General features: G+C 43.3%; 1 protein-coding gene across 2 annotated transcripts in view; it reads right to left on the bottom strand.

The window, feature by feature from the left end:
- The window catches only part of ghra (growth hormone receptor a), a 175,809-nt gene that overhangs the window by 9,543 nt on the left and 152,260 nt on the right, over window positions 1-14,006 (bottom strand). For both annotated transcript variants that reach the window (XM_063049644.1, XM_063049643.1), the window contains exons 11-12: window positions 8,098-8,188; window positions 647-716 (exon numbers count right to left, since the gene is read on the bottom strand). In XM_063049644.1, the coding sequence (XP_062905714.1) occupies window positions 647-716; window positions 8,098-8,188 (161 nt within the window). The remainder of the gene's footprint in view (window positions 1-646; window positions 717-8,097; window positions 8,189-14,006) is intronic.

Raw genomic sequence — 14,006 nt, 5'->3', positions numbered from 1 at the left:
AGGAACAGCTTCTTCCCCTCCACTAGAAGATTTCTGAATGGTCCCTGAACCCATGAATACTATTTTGTTATTCTGTGTTTTACACAATGTATTTTAGAACTGTGTACTGTATTGCCTCAAAAACACAAATATCATAACATATAAATCAGTGATAATAAACCTGATTGTTATCTATGTTTCTCTGTGAGAGATCCACAATGTTCTGATGCACCAGCCTAGCACTTGACCAACAATAATATCTGAATGACCCAGTGCAGTCAACCCCAGGCTATTCTGAAAGCACCTCCCAAATTGCACCCTTCCATCCTAACTAAGAATCACACTGCTTATCCTGAATCCTGGGACTCCCAGTCCAATACTACTTCAGTGGTTCAAGAAAGGAGTTCATCCCAAACTACTTAAGCGCAAGTAGAAATGGGCATCGAGAACATTTTCAAAAAGCGATGCCTCAAAAAGGCGGAATCCATCATGAAGGACCCTCATCACCCAGGTATTTACAGCTTTTGTTTATTATATTGTATTGCAATGTACTGTGGCTGCAAAACAATACATTTCATGACAGATGTCAGTGATAGCAAATCTGATTCAGGTTTTAGGCTTGTCCTTAGTTTACAGAAATAACGTAGCTTGCCAAGATTCCAATTACCTTGAGAAGATCTGAATCAATTCCTTTGATTTTGGGCACAGGCACAGGAGGCAGAAAAAACAGCTTCAGTCTGAAAAGCAGTATTGCAGAATGTTAGATCCCTATTAAAATACATCATCATCATCATTATGTGCTGTGTTGTATGATGTAAATGATCATGGTCTTTGACCATGATTGTTCTTGGCAAATTTCTCTGCAGAAGGGGTTTGCCATTGGCTTCTTCTGGGCAGTGACTTTACAAGATGGGTGAGCCCAGCATTATAAGATCACTGCCCACTCACTGCCTCCTGCCTGTCAGCCATTCCTCTACCCATGCCAGTATCTTTCCTGTAATACTACAGGATTTTATCTTGTTAAGCAGCCTCATATGTGGCACCTTATCAAATGCCTTCTGAAAATCTAAGAAAATGACATCCACTGCCTCTCCCTTGTCCATTCAGCTTGTTACTTACTTGAAGAACTCTAACAGATTTTACAGAAACCATGCTGCCTTTGAGTTATTTTATCCTTAGTCTCGAAGTACCCCAAATCCTCATCCTTAATAATAGACTCCATTTTCCTAAACACTGAGGCTAGGCTAACTGGCCTATAATTTCCTTTCTTTCGACTTCCGCTTTTCTTAAACAGTGGAGTGACATTTGCAATCTTCCAGTCCTCTGAGACCCTGCCAGAATCAAGTGATTCTTGAAAGATTATGACCAATACATCTGTTATCTCTTCAGCAACCTCTCTCAGGACTCTGGGATGTAGTCCATCTGGCCCAGGTGACTTATCCACCTTCAGACCTTTTAGCTTCCCAGGCACTTTTTCCTTTGTAATAGCAATGGCACTCACTCCTCTCTGACACTCACAGACCTCTAGCACACTGCTGGTGTCTTCCACAGTAAAGACAGATGTAAAATACCCATTAATTTCATCTGCCATTTCTATGTCCCCCATTACTACCTCACCAGCATCATTTTCAACCTTCTTTCAGCTATGACTCAGTGATGCCCACAATGTCATACCAACCAATCTCTAATTCTGCCATGAATTCATCCACCTTATTCTGAATGCTCCATGCATTTAAATACAGCACCTTCAGTCCCACATTCTTCGCCCTTTTGAATTTTTCCTCTGTGGTACAATTTAACTCTTTGCTCTGTCTGCATTTGTACCCAATCATTAGCTTGTCCTTCCTTACATTCATGTTACACCCATCATCTCCTTGTAAACTTGCTAGCTCATCCTCAGCTCTATCATACTGGTTTCCAACCCCCCCCCCCACCATATTAGTTTAAATTACTCCCCACAGTTCTTGTAAACCTGCCCTCCAGAATATTGGTCTCCCTCGGATTCAAGTGCAACTCGTCCCTTTTGTACAGGTCCCACCTGCCCCCTGAAGTGGTCCCAATTATCCAGGAATCTGAATCCCTGTCTCTGCTCCAATTCTTCAGCCACGCATTTATCTGCCACCTTATTCTATTCCTATCCTCACAGTCACGTGGCACAGGTAGCAATCCCAAGATTACTACCCTTGAGGTCCTGTTTCTCAACTTCTTTCCTAACTTCCTGTATTCTGTGTCCAGGACCTCCTCCCTTTTTCTACCTCTGTCATTGATGCCAATATGCTCACCCTCCCTCTTCAGGATATTGTGGACACATTCAGAAGCAACGCAGACCCTGGGACCTGTCAGGAAAACTGCCATCCGTGTTTCCTTTTCATGTCCACAGAATCACCTGTCTGTTCCCCTGACTATAGAGTCCCCTATTACTGCTGCCATCCTTTTCAGTTCCCCACCCTTCTGAGCCACAGGGCCAGTGACAGAGGCACGGCCACTGTTGCTTCCCCCAGGAAGTTTGACCCCTCCAACAGTTCTCAAAATGGAGTACTTATTGTTGAGGGCAACGGCCACAGGTGTGCTCTCCATGAACTGACATTCTCCCATCCCTCTCTTGACAGTCACCCATTTGTCTATCTCCTGTAGTCTTGGGGTGACTACCTCCCTGTAGCTCCTGTCTATCACTTCTTCACTTTCTTTAACAAGCTAAAGGTCATCGAGCTGCAGCTCCAGTTCCCTAACACAGTCTCTCATGAGCTGCATCTCAATGCACCTGGTGCAGATGTGGCCATCAGGGAGGCTGGAAGTTTCCTGGACATCCCACATCTGACACCAAGGACAGAACACTGGCTCTTCAGAAACGGTCTACTTGGTGTCAGTGCTCGCATAGCCAGGACCAGCTGCTCATTCGACCATCCACCACCTGCTCCTGTGGCTTCAATCCCTGACAGGGGGTCTAAGCAGGCGCTACACCTTGCCCAAGGGTGACCTGCAGGCTAGCAGAGAGGAAAGTGGTGAATCTGTGGAACTCATTGCCACAGGCAGCTGTGGATAGCAACTCATTGCGTATATTTAAGGCAGAGGTTGATAAATTCTTGATTAGTCAGCACATAAAGGGATACGGGGAGAAGGCAGCAGATTGGGGTTGAGAGAAAAATTGGATCCACCATGATGTAATGGTAGAGCAGACTTGATGGCCAAATGGTCGAATTCTGCTCCTAGATGTTATAGCAGAACATAGATGGATACATTTCTTAGACAATCCTCTAATATCAAGTGTGATAACAGGTAAAGTTGCGGAAGTCTGGAAGGTAGCTAATGTTTTGGTTAATTTGGTTTAAAAAAATTGTTCTGTTTTAGATCATTCATAAAGGGTAGCAAGAACAGGCCAGGGAAGTACAGGCCGGTGAACCTAACTTCAGTTTTAGGGAAATTACTGAAGGGAATTCTGAGGGAAAAAGATCTACCATCATTTGGGTAGGCAAGGCCTGAATAAGAATAGTCAACATGGTTTTCATGCACTTTGGTAGTAGAAATAAATGTGCAGACTATTTTCTAAACTGGGAGAAAATCCAAAAATCTGAGATGCAAAGTGGCTTGGGAGTCCTAGATAGAGTAGGTGTGGAAAAGAAGTTTCCCATCGTGGGGGAGTCTAGGACAAGAGGGCACAGCCTCAGGATAGAGGGGTGTCCATTTAAAATAGAGATGAGGAGAAATTTCTTTAGCTAGAGGGCGGTGAATTCATTACCACAGGCAGCTGTGGAAGTCATGTTGTTGGGTGTATTTAAGGCAGAGATTGACAGATTCTTGATTGACCATGGTATCAAAAGGTTACAGGGAGAATGCCTGGGATTGGGACCGAGGAGGGGAAAAAAGAATCAGCCATGATTGAGTGGTGGAACAGATGGGCCAAATGGCCTAATTCTGCTCCTATGTCTTATGGTGTTATTAATAAGTTTCCTGGTAGTAAAATTGCAAAAACATTTTGATCAGTTATGGAGATGGCAAACATGGAATTCAACATAGATACATGTGAGGTGATGCATTTTGGACAGTCAACCCAGCGTCAGACCTGTACGGCGAATGGTAGGGCACTGACAAGTGTTGTGGAACAGAGGGACCTGAAAACACAAATCACAGTTTGCTGAACGCAGCCATGCCAACAGGCAGGGTGGTGAAGAAGGGGTTACATGCTGTCCTTCATCACTCAGGGCATCAAGCTTAAGCATTATCTTGCAGCTATATAAATCATTGCTGAGACCACACTTGGAGCGTTGTGTACAGTTTTGGTCATCTAGATATAGGAAAGACTTTGTCAAGCTTGAAGGGGTGTAGAAGAGCTATAATATAACCATATAACAATTACAGCACGGAAACAGGCCATCTCGGCCCTTCTAGTCCGTGCCAAATGTTTACTCTCACCTAGTCCCATCTATCTGCACTCAGTCCATAACCCTCCATTCCTTTCCTGTCCATATACCTATCCAATTTTTTTTTAAATGACAACATCGAACCTGCCTCTACCACTTCTACTGGAAGCTCGTTCCACACAGCTACCACTCTCTGAGTAAAGAAGTTCCCCCTCATGTTACCCCTAAACTCTCATGTCCTCTTGTTTGAATCTCCCCTACTCTCAATGAAAAAAGCCTATCCACGTCAACTCTATCTATCTCCCTCATAATTTTAAATACCTCTATCAAGTCCCCCCTCAACCTTCTACGCTCCAAAGAATAAAGACCTAACTTGTTCAACCTTTCTCTGTAACTTAGGTGATGAAACCCAGATAACACTCTAGTAAATCTCCTCTGTACTCTCTCGATTTTGTTGACATCTTTCCTATAATTCGGTGACCAGAACTGCACATAATATTCCAAATTTGGCCTCCCCAATGCCTTGTACAATTTCAACATTACATCTCAACTCAATGCTCTGATTTGTAAAGGCCGCATACCAAAAGCTTTCTTCACCACCCTATCCACATGAGATTCCACTTTCAGGGAACTATGCACCATTATTCCTAGATCACTCTGTTCCACCGCATTCCTCAATGCCCTACCATTTACCATGTATGTCCTACTTTGATTAGTCCTACCAAAATGTAGCACCTCACATTTATCAGCATTAACCTCCATCTGCCATCTTTCAGCCCACTCTTCTAACTGGCCTAAATCTCTCTGCAAGCTTTGAAAACCTACTTCATTATCCACAACTCCACCTATCTTAATATCATCTGCATACTTACTAATCCAATTTACCACCCCATCATCCAGATCATTAATGTATATAACAAACAACATTGGACCCATCACAGATCCCTGAGGCACACCACTAGTCACCGGCCTCCAACATGACAAACAGTTATCCACCACTACTCTCTGGCATCTCCCATCCAGCCACTGTTGAATCCGTTTTACTATTTCAATAATCATCATAATTTCCATAACTACCCTACTTGTTTCCCTTACCTTACACAATTCAATATCCTTCTCCTTAGTGAATGATGCTGCCTGGACTAGAAAGCCTGAGTTATAGGGAGAGCAACATACATCAAAGTTGCTGGTGAACGCAGCAGGCCAAGCAGCATCTATAGGAAGAGGCGCAGTCGACGTTTCAGGCCGAGACCCTTCGTCAGGACTATGAGAGATGGTTTCACTGAACTCTCGTCGAAGAGAGGATCTAAACTTCTTCGGTGTAGGCATCACTGGAAGAGGCTTCGCAGTAGTGAATTTAAAGGCAAACAACAGGAATTCTGCAGATGCTGGAAATTCAAGCAACATACATCAAAGTTGCTGGTGAACGCAGCAGGCCAAGCAGCATCTATAGGAAGAGGCGCAGTCGACGTTTCAGGCCGAGACCCTTCGTCAGGACTATGAGAGATGGTTTCACTGAACTCTCGTCGAAGAGAGGATCTAAACTTCTTCGGTGTAGGCATCACCGGAAGAGGCTTCGCAGTAGTGAATTTAAAGGCAAACAACAGGAATTCTGCAGATGCTGGAAATTCAAGCAACATACATCAAAGTTGCTGGTGAACGCAGCAGGCCAAGCAGCATCTATAGGAAGAGGCGCAGTCGACGTTTCAGGCCGAGACCCTTCGTCAGGGCTATGAGAGATGGTTTCACTGAACTCTCGTCGAAGAGAGGATCTAAACTTCTTCGGTGTAGGCATCACCGGAAGAGGCTTCGCAGTAGTGAATTTAAAGGCAAACAACAGGAATTCTGCAGATGCTGGAAATTCAAGCAACATACATCAAAGTTGCTGGTGAACGCAGCAGGCCAAGCAGCATCTATAGGAAGAGGCGCAGTCGACGTTTCAGGCCGAGACCCTTCGTCAGGGCTATGAGAGATGGTTTCACTGAACTCTCATCGAAGAGAGGATCTAAACTTCTTCGGTGTAGGCATCACCGGAAGAGGCTTCGCAGTAATGAATTTAAAGGCAAACAACAGGAATTCTGCAGATGCTGGAAATTCAAGCAACATACATCAAAGTTGCTGGTGAACGCAGCAGGCCAGGCAGCATCTATAGGAAGAGGTACAGTTGACGTTTCAGGCCGAGACTCTTCGAGTCCTGACGAAGGGTCTCGGCCTGAAACGTCGACTGCGCCTCTTCCTATAGATGCTGCTTGGCCTGCTGCGTTCACCAGCAACTTTGATGTATGTCGCTTGAATTTCCAGCATCTGCAGAATTCCTGTTGTTTGCGTTATAGGGAGAGTGTGGCCACGCTTGACTTTTATAAGAGAAATGAGATCTTAAGTCGACCTGAGAGGTCTCTTCTTTACACAGAGGGTAGTGACCACCTGGAATGAGCTGCCAGACAAATTGGTTAAGGTGGGTACAAGTGCAATGTTTAAGAGGCATTTGGATAGGTACATGGAGGAGAGGGGCTTAGAGGGTTATGGGCTAAACAGGGCTCCATGCTGACCACATCATCCTCCCTGGTGGGGCTAGCAGGGAGGATGATGTGGTCAGCATGGAGCCCTGTTTCTGCGGTGTATTAGACCATAAGACAAAGGAGCAGAAGTCGGCCATTCGGCCCATCGAGTCTTCTCCGTCATTTTATCATCAGCTGATCCATTCTCCCATTTAGTCCCACTCCCCCGCCTTCTCACCATAACCTTTGATGCCCTGGCTACTCAGATACCTATCAATCTCTGCCTTAAATACACCCAATGACTTGGCCTCCACTGCTGCCCGTGGCAACAAATTCCATAGATTCACTACCCTCTGGCTAAAAAAATTTCTTCACATCTCTGTTCTGAATGGGCGCCCTTCAATCCTTAAGTCATGCCCTCTCGTACTAGACTCCCCCATCATGGGAAACAACTTTGCCACATCCACTCTGTCCGTGCCTTTCAACATTAAGACCACCTTAAGACCTTTGAGTTTGCCTTGCACTTTTTCCTTTGTAATAGCAATGGCACTCACTCCTGCTCCCTGACACTTACGAACCTAGTGAATCTCCTCTGTACCCTCTCCAACGTCAGCACATCCTTTCTTAAATAAGGAGACCAAAACTGCCTACAGTACTCCAAGTGAGGTCTATGCTATAATTCTAACAGTGTGCAGAATGAGTGGATAGCATTCACTTGGGATTTTATCTACACCATATAAATGCTCTGGCAGACAGACAGATAGCACTTAGTGGCCTCTCAATAGCTTCATATCACAACTGGGATTTGGAACTCAAGATATGGCAATTTATCTCACCAACATGAGATAGAGAAAGTGTTCCCACTAGCAAAGGTTGTGTAGTAAAATTTTGGGTGATTTACTGCAGATTCAATGACATGAATCAGTTATAATTTCCTGCCTGAGAAACAGTGAATGCAGATATCCATGGGGAAATGTAGTTGGTATTTGAAACTATAAGAAAGGGGCTCGTTTTGCTCTTATCATGTTGCTGCTTGCTGTGTTCAGCTGAACACTGTGGCAGTCCTATGTTTGTACTGGAAAGTGTGACGACACTGTTGGCTGCCCCAGAACGTGCTAATGTTGCGTTGGTTGTTAACACAAACAGCCTATTTCAAAGTATGTTTTGATTTACATGAATCTGAATCTAACATGTCGCACTATGTGCTTCTTGGCACTCATGTCTAGTAACGGCACCGATCACTATGCTTGTGTCATACATACCTTTGGTTCTTGGTGTACAGGAACAAGAATACTATCAGGGCTGTGCCCAGTGAAGCAAAGGCCAGGATTAACCTGAACAACAGTCCGGCTTCTGTCAGAAACAAACACAGAAAAAAAACAGCCTTAAAGATTGAAACAAGAAAATGTTAGAAATACTTAGCGTGTCAGTTACTGTCTTTGGAGAGGACACCAAGTTAGCCTTTGGTTTGATAATCTGTCATACAACACAGATTGTGTAGAGGCAGGAACGTACACATATGCTGTCCAAGTTGCTTGCCATCTTGGACAATGTCTCCCATCCACTACATAATGTACTGGTTGGGCACAGGAGTACATTCAGCCAGAGACTCATTCCACCGAGATGCAGCACAGAGCGTCATAGGAAGTCATTCCTGCCTGTGGCCATCAAACTTTACAACTCCTCTCTTGGAGGGTCAGACACCCTGAGCCAATAGGCTGGTCCTGGACTTATTTCCTGGCATAATTTACATATTACTATTTAATTATTTATGGTGCAACTGTAGCGAAAACCAATTTCCCACAGGATCAATAAAGTATGACTATGACTATACACATACCCAAATAACCAAATGAAATCTTTCTCTTCATCTCATCGAAGCATTCAGTTCCTCATCAGGTTGCACAATACACTCAGGGGCCACTTTATTAGTTACTCCTGTGCACCTGCTCTTTAATGAAAATATCTAATCAGCCAATCATGTGCCAGCAACTGAATGCATAAAAGCATGCAGACATGATCAAGAGGTTCAGTTGTAATTCAGACCAAACATCAGAATGGGGAAAAATGTGACCTAAGTAATTTTAACCATGGAGTGATAGTTGGTTAATCATGGTATTATGCTGTAGATTTCTATGTTCTATGTGTAATTGGATGCACAGCAGCCAGACTTCAGACAACTTATCCTGGAAGATTAGCGCTCACTGCATCTTCCTGGGCTCCTCATTTCTCCTTATTCCATTCCTGGAGGGATTTCTTTATTGTGCATTCACTGCGGAATTCAACCTTCATTGCTCACAGCAAAGCAGTCAAATTGATTTGAGCATCAAAAACTGCCGATCTCCTTGAGATTTTCACACAAAACAGTCTTTAGAGTTTACAGAGAATGGTACAGAAAGCAAACAAAACATCCAGTCAGCTGCAGTTCTGTGGGCGAAAGCACCTTGCTAATGAGAGATCAGAGAAGAACGGCCAGACTAGTTAAAGCTGACAGGAAGGCAACAGAAACTCAAGTGACCATGCGTTGTAACAGTGGTGTGCAGAAGAGCATCTCTGAATGCCTAACACACTAAACCTTGAAGTGGATGGGCTACAGAAGCTAAGACCACAAGCATTCATTTAGTGGCCACTTTATAAGGTACAGGAAGTACTGATTGTAGTTTGATATAGTGACAGCAAATAGCATAATGGACACAACTCATGGCAAAGAGGTAGTGTTAGGCACTGCCAGTGCAGCCCGAAAGGGAACTGGGATCTGAAGCAAGAATAATTTCTTGTGAAACATTTAAATAGATGACAGGGATTCTATTTATTTATTGTTTGGGAGGTGGGTGTCATTGGTAAGGCCAGCCCTTATGGCCATCTCTAGTTGTTCTTCAGACAGTGACAGCTAGCCACTGCAGTCCTCTGAAGCCAAGGATCTCTGAGGACTAAACAAGATAGTCACTTAAACTGTTTCTAGTTGTTTGATTATATAGAATATGCCTTTACTTTCTTAGAAGTTTGTGTGGATGTGGCTTATCACCAAAAACATTGACAAATGTCTTTAGGTGCACAGAGAAGGTGCAGGGGAGATTCTCCAGGATGCATGTCTTATGAGCTCTGGAAGGAGGATGAGAGAAAACTTGATAACCTTGTACAAAATTATAAGGGGCATTGATAAGAGTGGAGATCCAGTTATCAGGGAGGCAATGGCTAATATGAGGGGGCATAATTTTAAGGTGATTGGAAGAAAATATAGGGCGATGTCAGAGGTAAGCTTTTTTACACAGGGAGTAGTGGGTACGTGGAACTGCCAAGGGTGGTGGTAGAGACAGATACATTAAGGGCATTTAGGCACGTGAATGATGGGAAAATGGAGAGATATGTGGAAGCAAAGGGTTAGATTGATCTTCGAGTAGCTTAAAGGGTTGGTACAACATCGTGGGCTGAGAGTCTAGATTGTTCTATGTTCTAAGACTGCTCTGTGTATGGCAGAGTAGAACTAATTACTAATAATGTTGCTTTATCACAAGGATGGCCCTGTAGAAAACTGGTTTTGTTTCATTCTTGTCCAGCTTCTGTGGAAGCCTGAATGAAATGTGCGGTGGCTCTCGTCCCAGTAAGGTGTGGCAATAAAAACAAAAGCTTCAAATTAGTTCGAAAGTGACAGCTAGACTTTGGGATTTAATGAGAAATGGAACTTGCACCCAGGGTTTACACTGTAAACCCTTTTTTATGTTATGGACCAATATGGTCAAGCAAGGGGTCTGTGGACCCAGGTTGGGAACTCTTTGTTTTCAGTGAATCTGGAGAGGCACAGACACCAGCCTCTCCAGCACTGAGGACATCTTCAAAGGGTGATGCCTCAAAAAGAACCCTCATCACCCAGGACGTGCCTTCTTTACTACCATCACAGAGGTGGTACAGGAACGTTTCACGAGCAGCTTCTTCTCCTCTGCCATCAGATTTCTGAATGGACAATGAACCCATGGACCCTACCTCAATATTTTTTCTTCTTTTTTTGCTCTCTTTTTGCACTATTAATTTAATTTAATTTTAAAATATATTTTATTGTAATTTATAGTCTTTAAGTGATCATGTACTGCACAGTACGGCAACTGCAAAACAATAAATTTCACAACATACAGTAATATTAAACCTGATTCTGAAGGTGCCAGCATTGCCATATGTGGTAAAGTAGTTCTGACACAGCCAGGAGGCATGAGGAAAGTAGCAATCACTCTCACTCTTGTCATGCTTCCCTTGCCAGCTACTGACAACTTGCAATGATATAGAAAGGGAGGTAGTCTGAGCCGTGCGGCTTGTGAATTATTTCGTTGATCCACCTGTCATGCTATGTGAATAATGCACTCCACACAATAATTTACTGGACTCAAGCTTCTACCGTAAACTGAGATAATAAATCTCCAACAGTAACCCTGGAATCAGCAAGCCAAGTGTTCAATTATTTTAATGTTTCATATACACAGCATTAAACAAATGGTCTCTCCTTTAACTTTCTGAAAGACATTGATGGTGCTATGGCCACATGCTTTAACTCTAAGGACACACTGGCGAATCCAAACTGTCCACTTTGGTCTGAAACCATGGGCCAGTGAGCTGAAGGGCTCTTTTACGAGTTGTCACATGTTCCATAAGATCATAAGATATAGGAGCAGAATTAAGCCATTCAATCCATCCAACCTGCTCAGCCATTCCATCATGGCTGATTTATTATCCCCCTCAACCTCATTCTCCTGCTATCTCCCCATAATCTTTGATGTCCTGACTAATCAAGAACCTATCAACTTCTGCTTTAAATATACTCAGTTTGGCCCCCATAGCCAGAAGTGGCAATGAATTCCACAGATTCACCACCCTCTGGCTAAAGAAGTTCCTCCTTATCTCTGTTCTAAATGGAGGACCCTCTAATCTGAGGCTATGCTTTCTGGTCCTAGACTCCCCCACTACATGAAACATCCTCTCCCCATCTGCTCTATCCAGACCTTTCAATATTTGATAGATTTCAGTAAGATTCCCCCCTCATTCTGTTAAACTCCAGCGGGTACAGGCCCAGAGCCATCAAATGCTCTTCATACATTAACCCTTTAGTTCCCAGAATCATTCTTATGAACTTCCTCTGGACCCTCTCCAATGCCACCATATCTTTTTCAGATGAGGGGCCCCAAACTGCTCACAATTCTCCAATCACATTCCCACTGCAGAACTATCCAAAGATTTGCACCCATCAAAAACTGGGCAAGAAAGCAATTTTGGAATGGAGTTGAACTCCCCTCTGGACTCACCCAGTTCCACCTCTGTAACCCATTCCAGCTCTAGACTCATCCACAATCCGTGTTGCAGGAATTTCCAGATTTCATCACAGAGTCACAGATCAATACAGCATGGATCAAGCCTCTTGGCCCAATAAGTCCATACTGGCCACTCAGCTCATCCCAGTTTCCTGTGTTCAGCCCATATCCGTCCAAGCCCCAGCCCCAGTACCTGTCCAAGTGCTTCCTAAATGATAATATTGTACCTGCCTCAACCACTTCCTCTGGCAGGTCGCTCCATATCCTCACCATGCTCTGGGTGAAAAAGTTATCTCTCGGGTCCCTTTTAAATCTTACCCCTCTCAACCTAAATCTACACCCCCTAGGTGTTATGTTCTGTAACTTCAAAACATTAAATTAATTGGAAGAAAAACAAGGGAGCAGAGAATACGAGTCTAACTCCATTCTTTATTTTAAGCGAGGTGCGTGTATACCATGTGGTAGCGTCATGATGTATGTAATTCATGTATTTATACATGGAACTCATAATGAATTATATAAACAAACAAGAATGCTTAATTAAACAAGATTACTCAAATATTGTTTAAGTATTAAATACACAACACTCATCTCTGCTGAGCTATCACAAACTTAACATAGAATGCATCTCAACTAAATCCACAGTATATTATATGCTACAACTACTGTACAGACATCCACAGCATAGTAAATTTTAAATTGTCCCATCAGGCATAAAGATTTAATCGCTGTGGAGGCTTTCTTATTCTTGTTGGATATGTTTTTTCCTGACAAGGGTGTCACTCTGCTTAACAGGTGAGACTTGTGGCTGTGAAACAATTTCAGGTCCTGAGGCCTTCTCCGTGGTGGTTGCAGGAGTTGACTCTGGGACTGCAAGAAATTGTTCTGCTAGTTCTGGACACATTTCTTCTCCGTTCTTTTTCTTCTTCTAGCTTGTGCATCTTTATTTGGGAAGATCCATTTAGCTCACTGAACTATTCTCTTATTAATCCTTCTATTGCTCCCTTTATGATCTGATCTCTCCTTTTGGTTTCCTCATCCACAACATTATCTGACAAATCATCTGTTTTTGTGTCTCCATTGACTCCTTTCTTTTTGGCCTTCCATTCATCCAGCTGGGTTTTGCATCTTTGCATCTACTTTTACAAGCAACTTTTAGTCTCCTTAAAGCTCACAGAGTACTGTAGATTCTGGTTCTTTATACGCACAAAAGCCAAATTCTTGCAACTTTTCTGAAGCTCCTTGAACTCTCTTCCAGCAAAACCAGGCCACATTTCACAAGTAACTGTCTGATTAACATATCAGAAGCTTTCCTAGATATGTTGCTTGCAAAAACTGTTGCAGTCGGATCACTGCTTTCATCACTTTCACCATTCCTCTGAGCAGCGTGGTCCATCTTTGGTCCAATATGCTTTCCAACCAGAGGCACAGAGGTTTGCACCAACACCTGTTTGTCCTCTGTGGGGCAACTGTTCATGGCATTCGGCATCGAGACAGCTGAGGGATCATCCAGTTCCTTTCTTAATTCACTTTTAGTTTACTTTATTGCAGGGTATGTGGTATGTAAATGGTGAATGGATCTCCAATCAAATTGTAGTTGTTTCACACTCTCCCATCCCCACAATGCTGGCCCTCCTGCTTTTATCATATAGAAGCCCAGTGTGGTTCACTGTTAAAAATGCCATTCCCACAGGAGTTAACTTTTCTCCAGTATAGTTCTGCAGGCTTATTTGATATCTTTGAAATGTCATTCAAACTCATTTTGTCGAATGACTGACACAGCCGAGCCAGTATCCAATTCCATTTTAATTTGCCATTCACTTCTGCTGTGAGCCATATTGCTTGTCTGTTGTTAGTTTTCATATTGTAAATCTCAA

Source organism: Mobula hypostoma, chromosome 5 (assembly GCF_963921235.1).
Source record: "Mobula hypostoma chromosome 5, sMobHyp1.1, whole genome shotgun sequence".
NCBI classification, from domain to species: Eukaryota; Metazoa; Chordata; class Chondrichthyes; order Myliobatiformes; family Myliobatidae; genus Mobula; species Mobula hypostoma.
This window is presented reverse-complemented; position numbering and strand designations above follow the sequence as displayed.